This window comes from Oncorhynchus gorbuscha, linkage group LG26 (genome assembly GCF_021184085.1).
Source record: "Oncorhynchus gorbuscha isolate QuinsamMale2020 ecotype Even-year linkage group LG26, OgorEven_v1.0, whole genome shotgun sequence".
NCBI lineage: Eukaryota > Metazoa > Chordata > Actinopteri > Salmoniformes > Salmonidae > Oncorhynchus > Oncorhynchus gorbuscha.
The window spans coordinates 13,100,036-13,124,239 of record NC_060198.1 but is presented as its reverse complement, the minus strand read 5'-3'; the positions used below and the strand labels follow the sequence as shown (position 1 = coordinate 13,124,239).

Sequence of the window (24,204 nt, the reverse complement as noted above, 5' to 3'; positions counted from 1 at the left end):
TGCATTCTAACGTCGTGGTATGGGCCATTTTGTGTGTGATAATAGGCCATGATCAGGAATCATCAGTATGAGTAGATTATGATGTGCTGTCTGGTGAATCACTTTCCTTCTACTGTATGCATATCTATACAGGGTTATGTATTTCAATATAAAATGGCTAATCACAATCCTACTTGTGTGTACTAAATTAATGTGGTATTAGATGTATTACACCTTCACTGTATACACACACGTTTGTTTTCCTATGCACTCTTACTACGAAAGTGTTGCCATGGGAACCTTGAGGCTGGCAGCTTCTGGTGTTCCTTGTACTCCACACAACCGGTATAACAGCATGACAACTAAGTTTTCCTATGATTATGACAGTCGTGGTATGGCATATCTTCATTTTTTACAATTTAGCCAGGTAAGTCAATTAAGGACAAATTCTTATTTACAATGACACCTAGGAACAGTGGCTTGTTCAGCTGCAGATCGACAGATTTTTACCTTGTCAGCTCGGGGATTCGACCTAGTAACCTTTCGATTACTGGCCCAACGCTCTAACCACTAGGCTACCTGCTGCCCCAAATATAAAGAAATTGACAACCCTGCCCATTGATAAAAGCAGCCATATCTTCCACCTCATGGCCGTTCTTGAGGAAGACTAATGGGCATTACCAAAACACCTCAGGATTAGCAAAAACAGTAACGGTAATTATCAATGAGCAAATAATAGCTTGGTTAAACCAGATTGAACATGTGACATCAAGTAAAACTAAGAATTCCTTTAATGGCCCAATGGCTGTTTATGACATGAGTAAAGTAATTTTATTTGGTTGTACACAAGTCGAACAAAAATATAAACGCAACATGTAAAGTGTTGGTCCCATTTAAAAATTTTAAATTAACTTTTTTTTACCCCTTTTTCTCCCCAATTTCTTGGTATCCAATTGGTAGTTAGTCTTGTCTCATCGCTGCAACTCCCGTATGGACTCGGGAGAGGCGAAGGTTGAGAGCCATGGGTCCTCCGAAACCATACCCCACAGAGCCGCACTGCTTCTTGATACAATGCCCGCTTAACCAGGAAGCCAGCCACACCAATTTGTCGGAGTAAACGTCGTACACCTGGCGACCGTGTCAGCACGCATGCTCCCAGTCTGCCATGCCACAGGAGTCGCTAGAGCGCGATGGGACAAGGATAATCCTGACCGCCAAACCCTCCCCTAACCCAGACGACGCTGGGCCAATTGTGTGCCGCCCCGTCTCACGGTCACGGCCGGCTGCGATGGATCTCTAGTGGCACAGCTAGCGACTGCGATGTAGTGCCTTAGACCTATGCCCTCCCAGGCCCACCCATAGCTGCGGCACTGCCCAGTCATGAATTGATTTCAATTGACTGATTTCCTTGTATGAACTTTAACTTAATAAAAGTGTTGAAATTGTTGCATTTATGTATATTTTTTCAGTATAAAATTTTTAACAATTTAGATAGTCTAAGACAAATGAAACGTTCAATAAATCAAAAGTTCAGTAAATAACAGGTAACTAAATTAAATTAAGGCAAACTAGGCAGATCAAATCAAATATATAGTAAACCAAAATCAAACGACCATCAGAAAGAATTGGGGAAATAATCTATCAACAAAGAAAACATCTGAATGTCCTTTCGCAGTATGACATGGGGAAAGGATTAAGGGTTTGGTTAAGGTTGGGAATAGGTTACGGTCAGTAGCTATGTTACCATTAACTTCAGCAGTGATTTCTTTTGACGACGACATTTATTGAGTTTGCATAGAAAATAGATGCGACAATTGCGTGCTACGGTACGTTTCCATTGAACTGTCTTGTGCGAATTAAAAACAGCTGGACATTTGGTTTCCCTTTCCTTTTAAGAACACTGATCTAGTGAAAGGACTTGGCATGTCCCTATATACTTGGAATGCTTTCACCTACCTGGTCCTCTGAAACCAGTTGTCATAAATTAAAGTCAAGGAAAGTTAACAATTTAAGACTATTGTTACACAGCTCTCTAACTGTTTCACAATTCAAATGGGTCTTATCCACAAGGTAGAATGTAGAATACAAATGAAGTGGTTGAAGTTTTCCCATGATCCATTTAGGCAAATTGTGCATTAATACATTGGCGTCAGCCTGTATGCCCTCCCACCTAACATTTAGAATGACTTCAGGTGCCCGTAAAAATGATTCTGCAATGATCATTTATTTGGAAAAACACCATTTCCATCGCCATTTGTCACAATAGAAAATGGGACCGAGCATATAACAAATGTGCGCGCTCTGAATCTTACTCTCTTTCAATTAACGTCTCCAAGCCACATTCCTCTCCGTCCCCCATTGTTGATAAGCTTAGCAGAAACCCTCATCTTAAATGAACGTACAAGTCTTCCGTTTGGCAAACAAGGACATTATCAATGAATGAAGTATTTGTATGATTAAAGAGATGTCCCTTGTCTTAGATCACTCCCAAAAACAGATCACTGTTTATTTCTGGTCAACCTATTGATGAGAGAATGAATAACTTTGATATCTGGTTTTATAAAGGTGCACAGCAGTCTCGTGTCCATAGCTAGGTAATTGAGGATAATGTCAAACTTTATTGTAGATTTGTGACAGGCCATCTCCAAGGGGGTCGTTTGACGCTAGTTTCCACTTCACAGTAGGGCTGTTTTTGGTTGCAGAAATGGCTTCTTGAAGACGTGAACTTTCATTTGTCTTAATTACAAACGTGTATGGGAACCATAAATATGAATAAAAATGTTCAGTGATGAGCCTAGTTTAGTCAAGGAGAAAGCACTGAGCTATACGGGAAGGATCCTTCATGGAAAGCCATGATTGGCTGAGGATAATGGTTGGGTTAACCATACAGACGGGTTGGTTGTGCGTCTACGTGTGAATTCTTAAAGAGATGGGTGGGGCTTAAGAGGGTGTGAACGATGCTGAATGGCCGTTCACAAAGAAGAGCTTTTAAAAATAAAAAAATCTCCTGACTGGGATAGCAAGATTATCAACTTTCAAAGCAGCATAACTTTCCCATGTTTACTCCAACAGTGTATGAAAAAAATGTTGAAGCTGAGTTTGTATTAAAAAAAAAAAAAAATAAAGCAAAATCACTTACATTTGACATAAGCCCCCATAGAAAGATCTGGTCACATTTGTGAAGCCCACTGTAAGGGATATGTACAAGCAATGTATAGAACAGACCCAATGTTCTTATGGTATGTGTAAAAGAACATTTCTCTGTTGGATACATTCTAATATTCTGAACTTTGATTCAGAAAGATTTTTGTTTGCTTTTTCAAAATCAATATAATACTTGGTAATTGATTGTTTTACAACAGGGATCATCACACAGTAAACCATCTATCTGCTGCAGGCCAATTTTCTTCTTGAGCGGATGATCGAGGGACCGGAACATAATTACAAATCATTTATAAACTGCAAATTGACCGGCAAAAGCCCAAACAGATATGATATTTCACTCAAACATAACCATTTCAAACATTTCTTACGTATGTAGGTGATCACGTGTGTCTCTATTTTTCGAGGGAATAACTTGGGAACAGATTTTCAAAATTAAAATCACTTGGAGATCACTTACTGGTGTTTTTAGTCTTTTATATCCAACAATTAAAGTTTGAAAAACTTGGGGGCCAAATAAAGCTACCGGAGGGCCGCCAGTTGGGGAACCCTGTTTTACAATATCAACATTTCTACTTGTTTATGCCCCCTTCTCTCACACACACACACACACACACACACACACACACACACACACACACACACACACACACACACACACACACACACACACACACACACACACACACACACACACACACACACACACACACACACACACACACACACACACACACACTATAGGGTGGCAGGGTAGCCTAGTGGTTAGAGCATTGGACTAGTAACCGGAAGGTTGCAGTTAACCCACTGTTCCTAGGCCATCATTGAAAATAAGAATTTGTTCTTAACTGACTTGCCTAGTTAAATAAAGGTTAAAATAATAATAATAATAGGAACAGAGTACACAGGCACCCACTAAGATATAGGATTGTACTTCATCTTGCCTTGTTTAAGGTTTACATTACCTCCACTACTTATTAGTATATAATTACCCACAAGCCCATGTCATTCTACGTGGATCCTTATAGAAATGGAATGTTTCTCCAGACTCCCTAGCAAAATAGCAACAGTGACTTTAGAAAACCTCAATGAGTGGCAGTGAACCAATGAACGGGTAGGGTTGAACTAGAGAGGTGAGTAAAGGAGGGCAGGAGTGAGGAGAAGGAGTGTGTAAGAACAGGTTGGCCCGGTCCTGTGGAACAAAATAGGTTGTAAACAGGGAGGGGAACAGGTACTCTTTCAGTCAGCTTAATCACAGTGCTGACACCAACGGGGACACACACTGAAATAGGCACGGGGAGTGTGTGTCTTATCTGTGACAGCGAGAGAGGAACAGAGAGTGTGAGGGGAACAGAGAGACTTGAGTTCTGTCCGTGGAGTGGAACGTCCACTCGCCAAAAGATCCAGGATGTTCAAGAAGAAGGACAGTAATACCTTGAAGGGGTCCGGCAAGATCAGCAAGTGAGTCTTGAAGGAACGACAGCAAACTCGGTCATGCAACCCTCTCCACTCTACCGCCTTCCTCCTTTCCTCTCCTTCTTCCTTAACATGGATTTGTTTCTTATCTCCGGTGTTTGCTGTGTTGCCCTCTTTCTCGTAGAATCCTCTGGAATCTCCTTTGTTTAGTTCATTCCTAACTACTGGATAATGGAGATTGGAAGGTGGATGGTTTACTGTGTGTTTTGGCATGTTGCCGTCGTCAAGAAGACCAGCTTTTGTTCGATGTAAAGATATGAAGAGAAGTTTTGTTTGTCTCTTTGGTTGTCTTGATGTTATCGTAGATTTTGCGGGGTTTTTATGTGGCCTTAGGTCAGATTTGCTCAGGAGAAGCATTCGAGGGGGCTCTCAATCACCTGTTTGTGTATGTGTGTGTGTGTTTTCAGGTCACGTAAAACAGATTCAAAAATTTGATGGCGTTATCAAATGGTACGGCTCCTTAGGTTCACATTGATTTGGTGACTATTCACGTCATAACATTCCCCGTGGAGGGATAAATGATGGCATCAAGATTTCGACTTTAGCACGAAAGAGTAGGACATACAGCACATAGATAAGGTAGGTTAGGGACATATAATTGTATCAATGTTCATCCATCAATCAAGTATGACTCCTATGTCAATGTGTCATCAAAAGCGTAGCCTGTAGGCCTACATTAACGATGAATCAAATGTCACCCGATTAGAAAAATACGAATCACTTGAGCTTCCCTAAGGTCAAAAATCAACCCTGACCTTTTGTTTTTGTCTCGCCCTCAGCACAGGCCTGCTTAGCACCAGGATGGGTGGTGTTTATGTTGAGTCAATGGAGACTGGTGTTAATGGGGATGTAACCTGTAAGCCTATGGGGGTTACACTGGTGAAAAGACTCCCAAGAGAAAGATGGGAATGAAAATGAGGCGGGAATACACGGCTTTATCTTGGCCAGGTCGCAGTTGCTAATGAGAACTTGTTCTCAACTAGCCTACCTGGTTAAATAAAGGTGAAATTAAAAATAAATAATAGTTTACCCAATCCATCACCTGTAGAAGTTGTCATTGGAGGGATAGTGGTGTTTAAAGAGGTTTGTGAGTCCTGTAGTGCTGGTATTTAAAGGGGAGGTTAGTGGCATCACTTCAGTGCTGCTATGGTCCTTAGGGGCATTTTGACGTGAGAACACAGATCTATGGATTACTGAATCGGTCCTCTTATGCTGCCGGTACAAGCATATGTAATCTCATTACATCATAATACATGTTTTACTGTTGATAGCAGCACTTTCATTTCAAAATGGCTCCTTGGGTTTATAAGGAACATGGGCAGAAATGTTGGGGTCGTGGAATGTAGTCAGTTAAGCAAATACAACTACACAGTGAAAATAGTGGACTATTTTCAACACATGCACTGAACATCACCTGAATTGGTGAAATGAATTGATCCCAACTCAGATGAACAGTTGTAAGACGACAGTTACATACAGTATTTTACAGTTTATCAGGCAATCTGAAAAGCCTGGATTCTAAGCTGTGGAAAAGTATTCAACACACTTCTAACCCTCTCGGGAGATCAATGCTCTACCTTGAACCACTGCCCTGGGAGAGTACCCACTAGGTTGGCAGAGAGAGAGAGAGAGAGCAATACAGGCAGGCACAGTCACACAGAGGGAGTGACAGAGAGACAAACAAATAGTTGTTGTGGAATGATGGAATGTTCAGCGTTTTGGGAATTCTCAGGTGGGGCAGTGGAAGTGATTCACCCTCCTGTTGATCCCAGGTCGTCACCTCTAGAGACCATTGGGTTTAGGTCCCAAATGGCACACTATTCCCTACATAGTGCACTACTTTTGACATGGTCAAAAGTACTGCACTATGAAGGGAATAGGGTGCCTTTTGAGACTCAGCCGTGGTTTCAGTTCAAGAGTGTTGTCTTATGTAGGGCCAGGAGCTTTTCCTGAACATCAAGAACCCAGTGCCCTAGTTATAGGTTCTACCTATGGCCCAGAGTTTTCCTGGTCAAGTCAGATAAGAACTCCTGGTCCTAGTAATACAATTGGACTTTTGTTAGTCTTGGACAAAGTGTTGGTTTTGGACAAAGGGAGTTCACAGAGGACAGCTTCACACACATCTACTCTGGTCACTATCTATTCTTAGCCTGTGGTTTTATATCTAATGATTTTGCGTGTAATGTTTTGTATTTGGATAGCTTCCACAAGGATAATGGCCTCTGCATCCATCTTAAATGTTTAGGACCTTGACCTTCATTGGTCACTTAAGTCAAGGACAACAACTGAAGTGCTCGATTCAGACAGAGATTCCATGTCCACATTCCTCTCTCTGCCTTTTTGCATTTTGTATCTTCTTTGCTATTTTTCTAAATCAGATCTTTAACCTTTAACCTTTGCCCTCTAAACAGGTCCACAGCCAACGACTTGGCCTTGGTGATTGCACGGATGCAGAAGAATTCCGACCAGGTGGAGAAAGATGTCCTCCGGGCTGAAGAGCTACTGGCTGTGGTGAGAATACATACTGACGGTCTCTCTCTTTCTTTCTCTCTAAATAATAGTGTGTCCATGGACTTCAATTCTGGCCACTAACTGTTCTGTTGACTCACCTACTGTCTTCATCCCCATTGCCATGTAGGATGCAGAGAATGAGAAGAAAAACCGCCCCCTCCAGCACCAGAAAGTGGTGGCAAGCAACCTGTCTGAGGCTGAGGGCCTGCTGAATGACCTCTTCCTGGATGTGGACAGGGCCAAGAAGTGCAAACACCCCCAAAGCAGCGAGATAGAGAGCGAGTGAGTGACCTCTTCTACGCCCATCCCACTGAGCACAAATGTCAATTCAACGTCTATTCTACAATTTCATTGAAATGATGTGGAAACAACGTTGATTCAACCAGTGTTCCCAGTGGGATATCTCTTATGAACGCTGATATCATTTGGGCTCTTCAGCTGCTCCAAAAAGATTAGTCTCTGCAGAAATCCACTTTTCCCTTTAAGACATTTGATCATTGGGGGATGCAGTGAGGGTCCATCTGGATTTGTTTACTAAAACGTGTTGCTCTTGCCAGTCCTCTTTGTTATCATGCTCATGCTAAACATACTAAAACGTCTTTTCCCCCTCCCTCCCTCAACCTTTTGTTCCTTCCAGTGTCAGTCACCTCCATGACCGCTGGCTGAAAGACTGTGCCTTCTACCGGGACATCTATGAGCCTGTCAACGATGTGGAGCTGAAGCCAGAATCGACTGGGCTTCAGTGCTCAATCGGAAACAGGTAAAAATCAAGTGTCCTCCTCTTCTTTGGCAACAAACTTCAGACCAAGCCTCCATATTGTAAACATCCTTATCAAAGCATGGTGCTCATCCCCTTGACAAACTGCTCTGGTCACCAATCCAAGCTGAAATGGACTTTTGTTGTACTATATATTGACTGACTTAGCTAACACAACGGTGCACAACGCAACAACGAGCACAGCAGTATACAACGTTCAGTTCATCGCTATCCTACAGTTCATGTTCATTTAAGATACCCCACACGAATGCATGCTACCATCAAGCCTCTTGTTAGTTTTCTTCTGAGTCTAATTGTGTCCATGACTGACCACACCGTTCTGCGTGTCTGTCTCTCAGAGGGAGGTGAACACGGAGGAGTACGGGCCCACCATGGCTGACCTGAAGAAGCAGATCGCCGCCCACAACATACTGCACAAGGAGATCGAGACCTACAGCTCTCAGCTCAGCACCAGCTCCACCAGCACCAAGGTAACCCTTTTCAACTCTCTCACCTTCGTGACAATGAATTCAAGGGTTCGTGGATTTAATGGATGTGTTTGAAAACATCTTGTAGCTAGTGAACATGACCACAATTCATTTGTGTTTCAGGAGGAGTATGCTGCCATCAAGAAACAATACAACAACCTCTTGGTAAGTCTGTGTATCATATGGGTACTATGAGATCCAGAGGAGGCTGGTGGGAGGAGCTATAGGAGGACGGGCTCGTTGTAATTGGCTAGAATGGAATAAATGGAACAGAGTCCAACACGGGGTTTCCAAATGTTTGATGTGTTTGATACTGTTCCATTTATTCCATTCCAGCCATTTACAACGAGCCCGTCCTCCTATAGCTCCTCCCACCAGCCTCCTCTGATGGGATTTCACTTTCAACCTAAAAAGTAATTGTAACATCTGTTCTCTTTTTGGTGTGACTCTTTACAGTTGTTATATAATACTGTTCTATTCCCACAGGACAATTCAAAATGGCGGCACCACTACCTGAGCAGTCTGTATGACTACATGCAGGGCTGTAACAAGGAGCTGGCCTATCTAGGAGACGAACAGGCAAAAATCCTGAAACAGGACTGGAGCGACCACATGTTGGACCCTCCGGACGTCCGTAGACAGTATGAGGTGAGAGTCCATCTTAGGGGTCAAATAGAGTGTCACTCAATGTCAATGGACTTTACATAACAATAAAGTATGAAACTGTTGCTTGAGGAGGTGCTTCATAGGTTTCTGACGTGGTTTCTGACGTGGATTTACTTTACTTTACTTTTCCATTACTGAAGGAGCCATGTTCAGTGACATCATATTTCTTCTTTTTTAAATCTCAATCAGAACTTTAAGAACAACAGCCTGCTGTCCCATGAGAGTGAAGTCAACAAACTCCAGGACGACGGAGATCGACTCATTGAACTGAAGCACCCGGCCAGCACCACAATACAGGTACACGCCAATAACCAATTAAAAGTTTTAAGTACACCTCCCCTTGTCGACTATTACCATTTTACATTGTCTTCAATCAAGAATCGATCACCCTTCCGTAGATTAGACTTCTACATGTAGGTCCACCAAGTTTACCATGTTCCTGAAAGATATCGAGATTTCCCCTTTTTCCGTGATGGCTTCATCTTTATACTTGTTTCAGGCTCAGAGAGATTATTTACGGAATGACTGGCAGAAGTTCCTCAACCTGTGCATCTGCCAAGAGACCCATCTGGATAACATGGAGGATTTCAAGAAGGTAAATGTCACTCAGAATACATTAATTAACGAGGCTTCATAGTATCGTCATCAGCTTAGAATAATATTCAGACTTCCGTCTTTATTGCCAGAATGGAAAGGGTATCTTCTGTCTGGTTTTGAAGCAGAAATGTCCCTAAGCACATGGCCATAGACATTCAAACTGCAGCATGATCAGTAAACTGGATAGGTCAAAGATACTGTATGTGGAAAAAAGATACCATGTTCTGATGTGCTGTCTGTCTGTGTCCCTGTTCAGTACCAACTAGATGTGGAGACGCTATCGGAGTCTCTGAGTGAACTCAACTCGAGCCTGAAGAAAGTGGAAGGCTCAACTGGGAGGAGTGGCTCAGCGATGACTCTACAACTGGAGGTAAGAGAAGATATAGTTTATTAGTCCATACTAGATGGGAATTTTGTCTTCTGCTTATTTCCAACCTCTCTGATACATACATACACACACACACACACACACAAAAATACAAATATAGGTAATGCCAGGATGTGAACACTGATATCTATTGTACATCTGGATACTGTTCCAATCTCATTGAATCTTTGGTGTTAACTTGCCAGTAAACTGTCAACACACCCATGAATCATAAAGATGCTACATTGCATTTCATATTGAGAAAAATAAATACAAATTTATTGTCATATAAATATATATTTAAAAAAAAAACATTTTCAAGACCATTATTTTTTTTACAATATCAATTTATGGGCTTTAACTCCCTGCACCACAATCGAGAAATAAATGGTAGTGTGCGTGTTAACACTTCACTTCTAAAGACATTACATTTCTTTCACACATTACCAAATGTTATCATGACATTACCCTACTACATTAAATAAATAGTAAATAACGTGAAGAAAAATGGTTATTCTGAAATGCAATGCAGGTGGTCCCAATTTCACCTTTACCCTCTCTCTCTCTCTCTCTCTCTCTCTCTCTCTCTCTCTCTCTCTCTCTCTCTCTCTCTCTCTCTCTCTCTCTTCTCTCAGGCTGAGGAGAGTACGGTGCAACGCAATGAGCAGCTCCTGGCTGACCTGAGGAAGAGGAGCACCACCATCGCCCCCCTCAAGCTGCGCCGCTACCCGCCCACCAGGTCCACCACTGTGGAGTCCCTCTGTGACTGGAAGACTGAGAAGGTATGACCAGCTGCTCTTGACCTCTCACCTTTTAACTTTGACCCTGTCCCGGAGCCTCCACCACAGGTTACGGTATGAAGTCAAAGCGGGTTCCAAACCTCTGTAGAATCTTTGATAAAGCTACTAAGCAATGACGTGACTACTAGGGCAGAATAGAATGCTCTACCACGGCACTGAGAGGTGTGTCAAGCCATGCAACGTAATGTAGGCTCATGTAAACATCCAAAAACCAAACATTACCGTGACTCGGGAACTCACTAAAATAAATTCAAGTTCCTAGATACCTCAGTATTGGGCATTGTGTTTGTGAGATGAAAAGGAATATTTGCATGTGATCCATTCTGAGGAAAGTTCTCTCTTTGTGTTCTTTTAGGCTGAACTCACTCGAGGGGACAAGTTCACCCTCAAGTCGAATTCAGACGTTGAGAACTGGGATGTATTGACCAGCGGTGGGGCAACCAAAACCTTTCCAGGGGTCTGCTTCCTGATCCCACCCCCTGACCCAGAGGCCACTGCCACCGTAGACCTGTAAGCAACAGGAGCACAGTTATGTCAATTATATGACATGCATATGGACAATAATACTTCAATTTTGTGAATTAAAATGTCTCAGTTCTAACAATTTTTTTTTTGTGTGTGTGTGTGTGTGTGTCGTGCGCAGACATGGTGATGTGCTCGACGACATCAAGAAGAGGAGGGCTGTTTATTTAGGCACGATGAAGGACAAGATCCGTTGTGTCGAAGAGAAACCCGTATACACAGGTGAGGAAAAAGTTGCTCCATTAATCCCAGCACCCCAAAACAAAGCCTTGCAAATAACTCTGGACCTGCTCCTGTTACTGCTAGGATCCTTGACTGTAAATAAGGAGAAATGGCTTCTCCAACGTTTGATTCAACATTGTCCCTAAACCACATTGTGATATCACATTCAATTAATCACGTCATGTAAACCCCAAGCCAAAGGGTATTTATGGGACATGTGTACATATGCAATATGTGAAATTAACTACGGCTGCAGATAAAAATGGCACCCTATTCCCTGCATACTGCACTACTATTGATAAGGCCAGATTATCATTGCCCTGTGTCCCCCACGTAGCCCCACCATCCAACCCCGAAGCTAAAGCCGTGGCCGGTCAGCTGGATAAGCTGGATGAGGACCTGGTCAAAGCCAAGCAGGGCATGTTGAGCCGTCTGAGGGCCCCACTGGACCGCAGTGACCCCACCGCCGACCTGGCCAAGAGGCTGAAGGAGCAAGAGGTGAGAGAGAGTCTTGTTTTTAACTTTATCGAGACAGATTCAAGTGAGCAGGAAGACAGAGAAGGCGAGAGAAAGTCTTGTTTTTAACTTTATTGAGACCGATACAAGAGGAAATGAGCAAGGAGACTGCGAAGGAGGGAGAAAGAGAGTAGAGGTGGAGCCGGGATTTGTACCCACGCTGTGGAGTGATATGTGTTGCAGGCCACATTACCCACTCGACCAGCCTCAGGCAGTCTAAGGGCACATCCAAAATGGTACCCTATTCCGCTACTTTTTGATAGATAGAAAGCATGTCTACCAGCCATTGTAACTGTACAGTATATCTTCATGCTGGTTAACAAGCTAAATCTGAATAATTATAGATTGATATTGATGGATTCGCGCCTCTAAATGGCATATATTATATTATTATTATTAAAGAGGATGAGGAGTCTAATGACGATGATGATAGTTATGCTATTGTTGGTGAGGATGGTACTGACTCTCATGATACGGTGGTTGTACCTCTTGTAGAAAGCAGCAGATGCTCTGGCAGCTATGGAGCAGCCAAAGTTGGAGAAGGACATCTCCAAAGGCCTTGCAGCCAAACTTCAAGCTGCCAAGGACAAGCAAGATGGCATCGTAGCCCTGGCCGACCTATTTAACAAGAAGTACGACCATTTTACAAACATACATTATCCTCAATCACCTGTCTTAGCGATATGATATTATCAGAAAATAGCATCACACAGAAGATCTTGCTGTTAATTATTTTTTTGCCACTTATTCTATAGGGCCAATGCATCTCTGAACCTGGAGAAGCAGATCAAGAAAGTGGATGGCATCGTCTCTGGCTTTGAGGAAAAGCTGAATAAGGATGGCCCTATCCCAGATGTCCCCAATGCTATTCAGGACCGCACCCAGGAGATCCAGGTGGGCGGGACAATTACCAGTGCACCCCATTCCCTATATAGTGAACTACTTTTGACCAGGACCATTGTCTACACTGCCTTGGATTAGTGTGCCATTTTGGACACACATCAACAGTCTTAAGAGAACCAAATAGATTCTACAGTATCCCTGAACAAATTGGACCAGAGAATACCCTAGTGATTGACTTGAAGTAATAAAGGACTGTATATCATTTGACTGCACATTTCAGTCACCCCTTCAAATTTAGCTAAAAGCACAGCACCAGGACACATTTCAGTCACCCCTTCTAATTTAGCTAAAAGCACAGCACCAGGACACATTTCAGTCACCCCTTCTAATGTAGCTAAAAGCACAGCACCAGGACACATTTCAGTCACCCCTTCTAATTTAGCAAAAAGCACAGCACCAGGACACATTTCAGTCACCCCTTCTAATTTAGCTAAAATCACAGCACCAGGATACATTTCAGTCACCCCTTCTAATTTAGCTAAAAGCACAGCACCAGGACACATTTCAGTCACCCCTTCTAATTTAGCAAAAAGCACAGCACCAGGACACATTTCAGTCACCCCTTCTAATTTAGCTAAAAGCACAGCACCAGGACACATTTCTCGTATCTGTTCTCTACAGAGTCTGCGTAAGGATGTGGCGGGCTCTCAGAGTGAACTGAAAAAGCTGGGCCAGGAGCTGGAGACCAGCGAGCAGCTGTGTAGTTCCCTGCAGCAGGGCTACCAGGAGTACTGCCCAGACATCCATCGCCAGGGGACCCAGGTCAAACAACTACAGAACCGCTACTCTAACATCAACAACCAGCTGAAGGAGAGGTGAGCCCAGGGCCACTTGCCTGTCAGCTAACGTTGACCACACACACCATGTCTGCAAATATATGGTATCAAAAATAGTCCATTCGTTTGCTCAAACGTCAGATGAATAGAATAATTGTTTTCAGTTTGTCATCGTGAAAGTGTTTTTCATTGCGTTTTTCTGTCTCAGAGAGGGCCTCTTGCAAGAGGCTGCAGGCAAGAACCAGGAATTCCAGGACTCAAGCAAATCTCTGAACTCCTTCCTGAAAAATCTGCCTGACAACAAGATCAGCCCCAGCGATGACCTATCACAGGTCAACTCCAAGCAGACCTCCCAGAAGGTCTGTCTGTTTGTGTTGTGTGTCAAGAAGGTTTGAAATTGTTGGAGATATTCTTAAAATATCATTGTAAGACATATATTTTGCAATCAAGTTTAAATTTGGTCATTTCTAATTCAGAGGGTGGTGGACGACATCAAGAACAAGGGAGACGACCTGGATAGAGTGGTTGACCTTTCCCAAGATTTGCAGAATATCCTCAATGTAAGACTCATTATCCTACTCCATCATGATTAACCGTTTATTTGTGCAACAGATATTTAAATATTTGGATATTGAATAATAAAATCTTAATTTCAACTTCTTGTGCAGGAATATGAGGTCAACACTGACAAATACAGCAGCGCCCTCGACAACGTGGGAGCCAACGATTCCAAAAGGCGTCACACCTCCACCCTTGCCGATTCTGTGCAGAACCAGGTAATACGTAAGGAATGAAAGTCAATAGACACAAATGACATTCATGTTCATCCACTTCTATGCAGATCCAACATAGGGCGCGTCATGTTTGCCTGCATGTTTTCTTGAGCACTGTGAGCTGAAGGATGGCTGTGCTTCTTTGTACATTACAGGAAAAGGCTGTGGTGAACCACTATGCTAAAACGTCAGCTGAGAATGACCAGCTGCTCAATCAGATGGGCTTTGCTAAGAACCTCATCGCTCAGGTGAGTTGGAAAATCTAGCTAAACATAACTTCTTTCCCACTGCCAGTTTTGATCAATTGAATGTGTTTCGGACACAAAATGATGAAAATGTTGAAGTATTTTTTGGTTGTTTACTTTTTGTAGAAACATGAGAAACAATCAATAGAACCAACCATAAAACCAATCATAAACATAAAGAGCCTGCAGCGAGAGTTGAGTGTGGAGAGCGATAGACGCAGCCGTGCTGAGACTGACGTGGCTACTTTCAAAACCAGGATGCTGTCTCTGAAGAGCCGTAAAGGGATGCATCGAGTTGAGGAGAAGGAGGTGCTCGAGTACTACCGCGACCCGAAACTGGAAACCAACCTAAAAGATCTAGAGGACCAAATCCACAAAGAGGCCTTGAAGCGCAGCCGTACCCAGGGTGAGCTTGAGGGTGTGAAAATCAAAATCGCCAATTTTGAGGATGACCTCAAGTGCATCAAGCCCAAACTGGTGACTAGAGAGGTGACTGAGTTTGAGAGAGATCCTAAGTTGGATGTAGAAGCCTCCAAGTTAAAAGACGAGATCGGCAAGATAAAGAATGAGGTTCGAGTAAAAGAGGGAGAAGTCATTCAACAGAAGACAGAGGTCACCATCCTGAATGCTACAAGACCCAACATCAGGGAGAAGATCATGAAAAAGGAGGTGATTCGATTGGAGAAGGATCCAGAGATGCTCAAGGCTGTTAAAACATTTGAGAAGGAAATTGCAGATGAAGGTCACAAGAGCAAGACTCTGAATGATGAGATCTTCCAAACGAGGAGCCAGATCAATGCATTGGAGAGGATCATTCCCACCATTCAGCCCAAGGTGGTCACTAGGGAGGTGAAGAAAGTCGAACAGGACCCTGAGCTAATCAATGAATCCAAGAGGATTCGATCAGGCCTAGAGGGAGAGAAAATTGAGACGGACTCTCTGGTCAAGGAGGTCTCTCAGCTCAAAAATCGGTATAGCGAGGTGGGGCAGTGGAAGCCCAAGGTCGAACTCAGGGAAACCGTCAATGAGATCTACCGCATAGATCCACAAACAGAGTTGGAGATAATGCGTCTGAAGAAAGATGTTCAAGACTTCAACAAGCAGCGTTCTGACTTACAGGACCAGATCACTTTGGTCATGGTCGATCTGGAAGCCCTGCGTTCCAAGAAGCCAAAGGTGGAGCTGAAGGAAGTCATCCAAGACGTGGTGAAAGAGGAGAGGAGCCCTGAGAATGAAAGAGAGATACAGAGGCTCAATGATCAGGTGAACCATCTGCACCGTACTTACAATAATGTAGAGGACCAGATTAACCTCCTGAGGAAAGAGAGGGACGAGTGGAAAGCAGAAAAATCCAAGGTGGAGACAAAGATTATGACCAAAGATATCTTCAAGTATGAGGATGATCCGCTCTTGGAGAAGGAGGCAGATCGGCTGAGAAAGGAGGTACGCGAAGAGCAACAGCGTCGCCGTACCATTGAGGAGATGGTGTTCGACCTGCAAAACAAGTACATCCAGCTGGAGAGACAAAAACCAGAGGAAAAAGTGGTGGTGCAGGAGGTGGTGCGTCTACAGAAGGACCCCAAGCAGATAGTTGAGCATGATAAGCTTGGCAGGAGCCTGGATGAGGAGGTTAAGTCCCGCCGGCAGCTAGAGCTTGAGATGCAAAAACTTAAAACCTTAGTGGAGGAGAAGGAGAACATCCTAAAGCAGAGTGATGAACATCAGACGAAGATTAAAGTGGAGTCTGAACTGAAACAGATCAAACTGCGCATCAAAGAGCTTGAGAATGCCCCGCCACCCGTCGAGGAGAGTATTGTTGTCGAGGAGGTCCTGAAAGTTGAGAGAGACCCCAGACTGGAGAGGATGACCAACGGTCTTCGCTCAGACATGGACAAGGAAACCAATGACGTCCTGAATATTCAGAGAAACATCAGGAACACCAATGTCAAGCTTGAGCTCCTTCAGCGAGAAAAGGCCGTAGAGAAGACGGTGTACAAAGAGGTTATCCGGGTGGAGAAAGACCAGGCTGTAGAAGCAGAGAGATACCGCCTGAAGGGCCTGGTGTCTCAGGAGAAACATGCCAGGCAAGACCTGGAGGAAAAAATCAAACAACTCTCTGATAAACTCAACCGACTGAATGGCACTCAGTCAAGCACTTCCCGGGAAGAGACGAGTCTCATTCTGGCCAGGGACACCTTGCAGAGGGAGAAAGACAACCTCACCCAGGAGCTGAAGAAGTTGGAGTCTGAGAGGCAAGACATCAGCGTATCGTTCCAGCAGCAGACCAAGCTGATGAGCGAGAGAAGCCAGATCAACAGGCAAAAGAGCGTCAAGATGGAGTCTGACGTGCAGCGTCTGGAGAGGGAGATACTGGACGAGAAAGACACGATCCACCAGAAAGACAACACCATCAGGGAACTCCAAAGGGACAAGGAGAAGGAAGACCATGCAGAGACCCGGACAAAGGAGACCAATGTCTCCACTAAAATCACCATCTTGGACCCTGATACTGGCAATGAACTATCGCCATATGAAGCCTACCTGCAGGGACTGATTGACCGTACCCAGTACATGCATCTGCAAGAGCTGGAGTGCGATTGGGAGGAAATAACTTCCATGGGACCTGATGGGGAGACCTCTGTGCTGCAGGATCGCAAGAGCGGCAAGCAGTACTCTATCAAAAATGCCTTGAGAGATGGAAAACTGACCCAGTATGATCTGCAAAAATACAAGGATGGGAAAATGCCTATTTCAGAGTTTGCCCTCCTTGTCGCAGGTGAAAAAGAAAAACAGCCCAAGTTCAACTCAATCACATCAAAGCCAGCATCCTCGCTAAAGTCGTCCCCTACCAGCAGTGCCCCTGTTCCTGCCCCGAAGGAAAGATATCCTATCGCTGGTGTAATTGACACAAACTCTGACACATGCCTCTCCATACGCAGTGCAGTGGCCCGCAAGCTGATCGAAAGCGGCACAGCACAAAAGCTGTTGGAAGCACAGGCTGCTACAGGGGGCATCGTTGACATCAGCAACATGGAGAGATACTCGGTCCACAAAGCAGCCGAGAGGGGACTCATCGATTCGAGCCAACTGCAGCGGCTACTCAACGCCCAGAAAGCCTACACTGGCGTGGAGGACCCCATGACCAGAGAACGCCTGTCGGTGGGAGAGGCCGTCCTGAAAGGTTGGATGCCCAAAGAAACTGCCCTGCGTTACATGGAGGTGCAACACCTGACGGGAGGGCTGGTAAATCCCAACAACACGGACCGTGTGGGCATACAGGAGGCCATTGGAGCCAAAATGATTGACAGCACCATGATGAGAGAGCTTCAGGACGAGTACAACTACGCCAAGGAAATTGTTGACCCCACAACAAAGGATAAAATCAACTACAAGCAAGCAATGGCCCGCTGCAAGACAGATCCTCAGTCTGGCCTACTGATGCTACCTGCTTCCTCCAAAGTGTCTGGCAGCAGCTACACCCCCACATACAACTCTCAGCGATTTTCTTCCAGATAATAGACCTGTTAAGTGCGCTTGGAGGGTACTGTTGTCTCTACGGTGAATAATATGAAGTCAAATGATATTGTATAGACATAAATATCAATACTACCCAGAATGTATAATTTAATTTAGGCTGAAAATACTGCATAGCTCACTAAGGTCATGATTGTTGCTGCTGAGTTGCTTTTGTTTACCAAATTTGTTTGGAGATAGCAAAATCTACTTTACAAAAGGACACAAAGGAGTGTTTTTGTTATCCTTGATATTATTGTTTTACTAGAGATGATGGGACATGGTGCAATGTTATTGACTAGGTTTCGTTTGTCTATTTCTTATTAGTCTTATGTCTCATTTTCCTGACACTGATCCTTTTAAATGCAACCTTGATACTGTATCAAGAAAATAATTATTAAAGATGAGATTGTCAACATGTTCTTCATTTCCAACACAATAGAAGAATTAACTACCAGAAAAAAAAACAAAGCAACATGATAACACACACCTCATGCACAAATACATCTAATATCAAATCAATCATTTATGTTTCTCACAAAGATACATTTCCAAACTACATATCGGTTTTCATTCACAAAATGTAACCATTGCATAAATGGCCACATCAAACATTCCCTCTTATCTTAGATACATTCTTATTGTAAGTATGCATTTTCTTGATCTACTTTATACACCTGACCCCAACATTCAGTGAACCTGCCTAACTGTCAGCAGGAAGAGGGTGACTTCCAGAATTGATATCGTATGACAAATAAAGGCAGGACTTCACAGTGCACCAGAACAAGCATCTTTTATGTCTCAATCAGGATTTCCTCAGAAGTCTTTTTATAGTATAATTCCACCCTTCGCCATTCTAAATTAGCTAGAGGCACAGTCTCAATCTTTGACATGTCCATGTAATCGGCTATTTGGGGAAAATGTCCCAACCATAATAAAATATGACCTTTTGACACAATCCATCCGAGGTATAAATCAGGTCATATAAACATTACAATATGTACAAAAGAACATTCAATTCAACCTGGATCATAACTTTACACCAGTAGCACTGTATCAGTGCAGCAGTTGTGACAGATTCATTCTTATTTGGGTCCAGATCAGAGAGGAGCACGTGGCTGAGCAGCAGTAGCAGCATCTCCCTTGCTCTCCCCCCTCTCTCTGAAGTAGCTCCTCTGTTCATTGACACCTCTCTGCAGCAGGGCTAGGTTCACCCCATCCACACAGTTCAGCACGCGGGCTTGGACCATCACACCATCACCTCCTGTGAAGAGATAGGTAAGTGGGTTTTGTTAGAGTTGCGTCTTTCGAATCCGGTATCAGGAAGAATAAAAGTCACAATCTGTCGTTAATTATCTTGAATTAAATTCAAGCAATAAATGGTAAATGCAATTTTCGTATATACGGGCTCTCTGTCCCACCTCGCAGGGCAAACAGAGAACTGACAGGATGTACGTAAACAGTTGTTCTTATACTGTGATTGGCCAAAAGACGAGTTGGAACTATGTCTATCACAGTGGAGGCTGAGCGTGGTTTAGACTTTGCTCAGCCTATTGCAGGCGCTCAGACTAGTCCCCGCCTCTTGGCGCTTCTTGGAGTTCACCCTCTGTAGATGTATATATTATCACTGTTCTGGTATCACACCCTAGTTGTAACAGTTGCTCAGTTCCTGCTATTGTTCAGTATTTTCCCATCTCAGTTAAACCTTGTGATGACCACCCCTCCTTATACCTGATTAACCACAACTTTGTAACATGCAGCAAGTCACACACACACACACACACACACACACACACACACACACACACACACACACACACACACACACACACACACACACACACACACACACACACACACACACACACACACACACACACACACACACACACAGGCAAGGCAAATGTAGCAAACAGTACACCGCTTTGCAACATGTATGAGGATTCTGTGTTATGCACTATAGCCCGTTACCATATATGTGATTGAATATTATCTGCTGTTGGCTTGTGTGGATGTATGTATGTATTATGCAACATAGCTAACTTGAAACATTGTTAACAGTTTCAGGGCCATGGGCCTTACTCATTATGGAAAAATACAGAATAACATGAAGACAGGAACTGTGCAATGAGTTGGGGGGTGGCACATTCAGAACGTAGTGTTGCGAGAACAAACAGTCTTTTGTTAGATAACAGGAGCCAGGTGCGAGATAACGGTATCAAGCATGAGCGCATAGATATTCTTCACAGCAACAGTTACATCTATCAACTGAAGCGCCCGGGGCCGGGACCAGCTCTGCGCCAACAATCAACGATTGGGCGTGGTTTAGACTCACCCAGTCTCTACTCTGACAGGCCGGCTCAGAAGCAGGAACTATTTCTGTCAGGGTATATTTATAATAACTTTGTCAAGAACAAGTCAGTTCTCTGTTTTGCCCTGCAAGGTGGGACCGAGAGACCGTATATACGAAAATGGCATTTACCACTTATTGCTTAGCTAATAGAAAATACATAGCATACAATCGGTGACTCATTGTCATATTTATCCTGATACCAGATTCGAATTAACGCAACTCTAACACATGCAAGTCACACCATGTTACTCAGTTCTTGTCACACACACACACACACACACACACACACACACACACACACACACACACACACACACACACACACACACACACACACACACACACACACACACACACACACACACACACACACACACACACACACACACACACACACACACATAAAGACAAAGCAGCTGTTGTTCAAACAATTCAATCTTAAGTAATATGGTAGCGGGTTTAAAATGCATTAATCCTAAATCCTTACAATTTTGGGAGTTGCAAAGCATATAAACCAAATAAAAACCAAATCTTACCCTCTGCTTTTTCAATCTCGCCCAGAACCATGTACTGGGCTCCAATGATGGGGTCAAAGGGTTCAACAAATGTAGTCTGAACAACAACTTGGTGCTGTCTTGCTGCATGCTGGATAGACAGTGTAGCCTTCGATTCCTCTGGTTGGTAACTCACTAATCTAGAAAATGAACTAGTCTGTTAGCCATGCAATCCAAACTGGATAACAAATCATTTTTAAAAACTACGATTATACATGGTGTGTTAAAGATCGTACCAGAGGAGGCTGCTGACGGAAGAATGGCTCATAATACTGGCCGGAACGGAGCGAATGGCATCGAACACCTGGAAACCATGCGGTTCATGTATTTGATACCATTCCACTGATTCACTCCAGTCATAACCACGAACCCTTTCTTAATAACAATTACGGTGCCACCAACCTCCTGCGGTAGACACTCCTCACCTTCCAAATGTTCTCACTGAATCTCCCTCCTTGACTGCACCAGAGTTGACTTCCCAAAGGAAATGAAAGACTGCAGGTGCTGGAAGCATCTTCTCAATAAGTTATCAAAGGGTAAAATAGACAAAATACCATAAAGATGCCAGATGGCTGTTTTGTCAGTTCAAGGCAGTAATGTTTCACAACGTCACATAACGTGATGTTTTTTTAACGCGCCCCCTTCCTAGCCAATTCAGGAAGTCGTCGATTATTATTCAGGCTCCGGTTATTGCACTGCAGATCTTGGTTCGTGCAGTCCTAAGATTACACAACTCACATTTTATCGCCACACGCAACGTCGTCTTTTGCAAGGGAAAATATCATTTATTTCGCCATGAATCCTGACATAACCAGAGAGCGTGAGAACGCTACATTTGACGTGGAGAAACTCACACATATTCTGGACGGAGGCATCGAGAAGACGAAAAGAAGAAGAGAAATTGGTAAGGTTGGAATGACTTGTACTGTGTCTCGTATGTGTAGCCTAGCTTTGCTCGCGAAACCACGAAACACGTGTAAACACAACATTGAACTAGCCGCTAGCTAGCTAGCTTCATAACTAGCTAGCTGACCTATATTGGCGAAGGTTGGTTATGCATAGCCTAGGCAACCGATAGTGGTCGCTATTTCTGCACGGCCTCTTATCTGCTGCCTAGGCTAGGTTGGACAGTTGTTTATCTTATCTGTTGTTGTAACAGTAGTTCTAACCCGTCAGCTGTTTTATCATTATCAATGACACGATTTTAAGGCCACTTTTTGCATTCATGTGTATCTTGTGCATGCTGTTTTGTATAAACAAGGCTCTGATTTGTGCAATGCCAGAGAACATAGCCAGCTTGCAGCTAGCATGCTAGGGCTGGGCGATATATGGAGTTGTTTTTCTTTCTCTCGGTATATTCGAGTTGATGTTTTAGCGCGATTTGGAAAATGCCTGTATCGCACGAATCGAGGTTCCGCTGTGACCTTGGTCAGCCCAATGTCGAATCATGTCCCAATTGAGTGACAACACGTGCACAGGTTATCCACCAATCACAACCCTGGACGGCCTTTCACAAATTGTAACAACGTCGGAGAAGTGTCACCGTACGAGTTCCACCAACATGTAAAGTGAGGAAGCCAGCGCGATGATGAAATCATCCCCAAAAAGGGCAGCGATATTGATTTTCTCGGTAATATTGGAGTGGTTCGGGTTCAAGAGGTCTGATGTTCAGCAAACTAATGTCCTGTGCAAAATGTGTCGGAAGACAATTGCTACGAAAAGCAGAAGTACAATCAACCCCTTCCACCACCTGTAACTGAAACTACGCAATGCCGATTCCAGTCAGTCGATTCCCAAAACGTCTGCTAAAAGACAAACTACCATATCCGCATCCTTTTCAAACGTAATCACTTATGACAATAAACGTTTTGGGCGGAAGGAGATAATGGATGCAGTGACCTATTACATAGTGAAAGATATGTTTCCAATCTTTTAAAGTAAAAAAGCCAGGCTTCAGGTACAGTTGAACATATGTTTTTATTTAACTTGGCAAGTCAGTTAAGAACAAATAGTTTTTTATGTACACTGCTACCTGCGAAAGAGTCGCAGAGAAGCATGCTAGTGTTTCTTATTTTTCCACCACAGGCGATCTATGGTCTTGCTGCAGGCGATTCCCTGATCCACCTCTACACAGACGACACCATTCTGTATACTTCTGGCCCTTCCTTGGACACTGTGCTATCTAACCTCCAAAAATGAGCTTCAATGCCATACAACACTCCTTCTGTGGCCTCCAACTGCCTGCACCCGCACGCACAACTAACATCACCACCCAGGATGGTTCCGACCTAGAATATGTGGACATCTATAAGTACCTAAGTGTCTGGCTAGACTGCAAACTCTCCTTCCAGACTCATATCAAACATCTCCCATCTAAAATCAAATCTAGAGTCAACTTTCTATTTCTCAACAAAGCCTCCTTCACTCACGTAGCCAAACTTACCCTAGTAAAACTGACTATCCTACCAATCCTCGACTTTGGCGATGTCATCTACAAAATAGCTTCCAATACTCTACTCAGCAAACTGGATGCAGTTTATCACAGTGCCATCGGTTTTATTACTAAAGCACCTTATACCACCCACCACTGCGACCTGTATGCTCTTGTCGGCTGGCCCTCGCTACATATTCGTCGTCAGACCCACTGGCTCCAGGTCATCTACAAGTCCATGCTAGGTAAAGCTCCGCCTTATCTCAGTTCACTGGTCACGATGGCAACACCCACCCGTAGCATGCGGTCCAGCAGGTGTATTTCACTGATCATCCCTAAAGCCGACACCTCATTTGACCGCCTTTCCTTCCAGTTCTCTGCTGCCTGTGACTGGAACGAATTCCAAAAATTGCTGAAGTTGGAGACTTATCTCCCTCATCATTTTAAACATCTGCTGTCTGAGCAGCTAACCGATCGTTGCAGCTGTACATAGTCCATCGGTAAATAGCCCACCCAATTACCTACCTCATCCCCATACTGTTTTTATTTAATTACTTTTCTGCTCTTTTGCACACCAGTATCTCTACCTGCAC

At 43.7% G+C, this 24,204-nt stretch overlaps 2 protein-coding genes and 1 pseudogene across 3 annotated transcripts in view; 2 read left to right on the top strand and 1 right to left on the bottom strand.

Annotated features, from left to right (window-relative positions):
• The first annotated feature begins 4,360 nt into the window (after positions 1-4,360).
• On the top strand, positions 4,361-18,689 carry LOC124015203 (annotated as a pseudogene).
• ten1 (TEN1 subunit of CST complex) lies at positions 12,793-22,278 on the bottom strand. Its single transcript, XM_046330241.1, has 3 exons — positions 21,606-22,278; positions 21,163-21,320; positions 12,793-19,537 (listed from the first exon to the last, which is right to left on the bottom strand). The coding sequence occupies exons 1-3, from the start codon at positions 21,692-21,694 to the stop codon at positions 19,374-19,376; spliced, it is 411 nt and encodes a 136-aa protein (XP_046186197.1). The 5' UTR covers positions 21,695-22,278; the 3' UTR covers positions 12,793-19,373.
• Positions 21,831-24,204, top strand: part of LOC124015204 (peroxisomal acyl-coenzyme A oxidase 1-like) — a 28,652-nt gene continuing 26,278 nt past the window's right edge. The window contains exon 1 of one of the 2 annotated variants that reach the window (XM_046330240.1): positions 21,831-22,084. In XM_046330240.1, coding sequence (XP_046186196.1) covers positions 21,976-22,084 — 109 coding nt within the window. In that variant the 5' untranslated portion in view covers positions 21,831-21,975. The remainder of the gene's footprint in view (positions 22,085-24,204) is intronic. The other variant, XM_046330238.1, reaches the window with a different exon arrangement.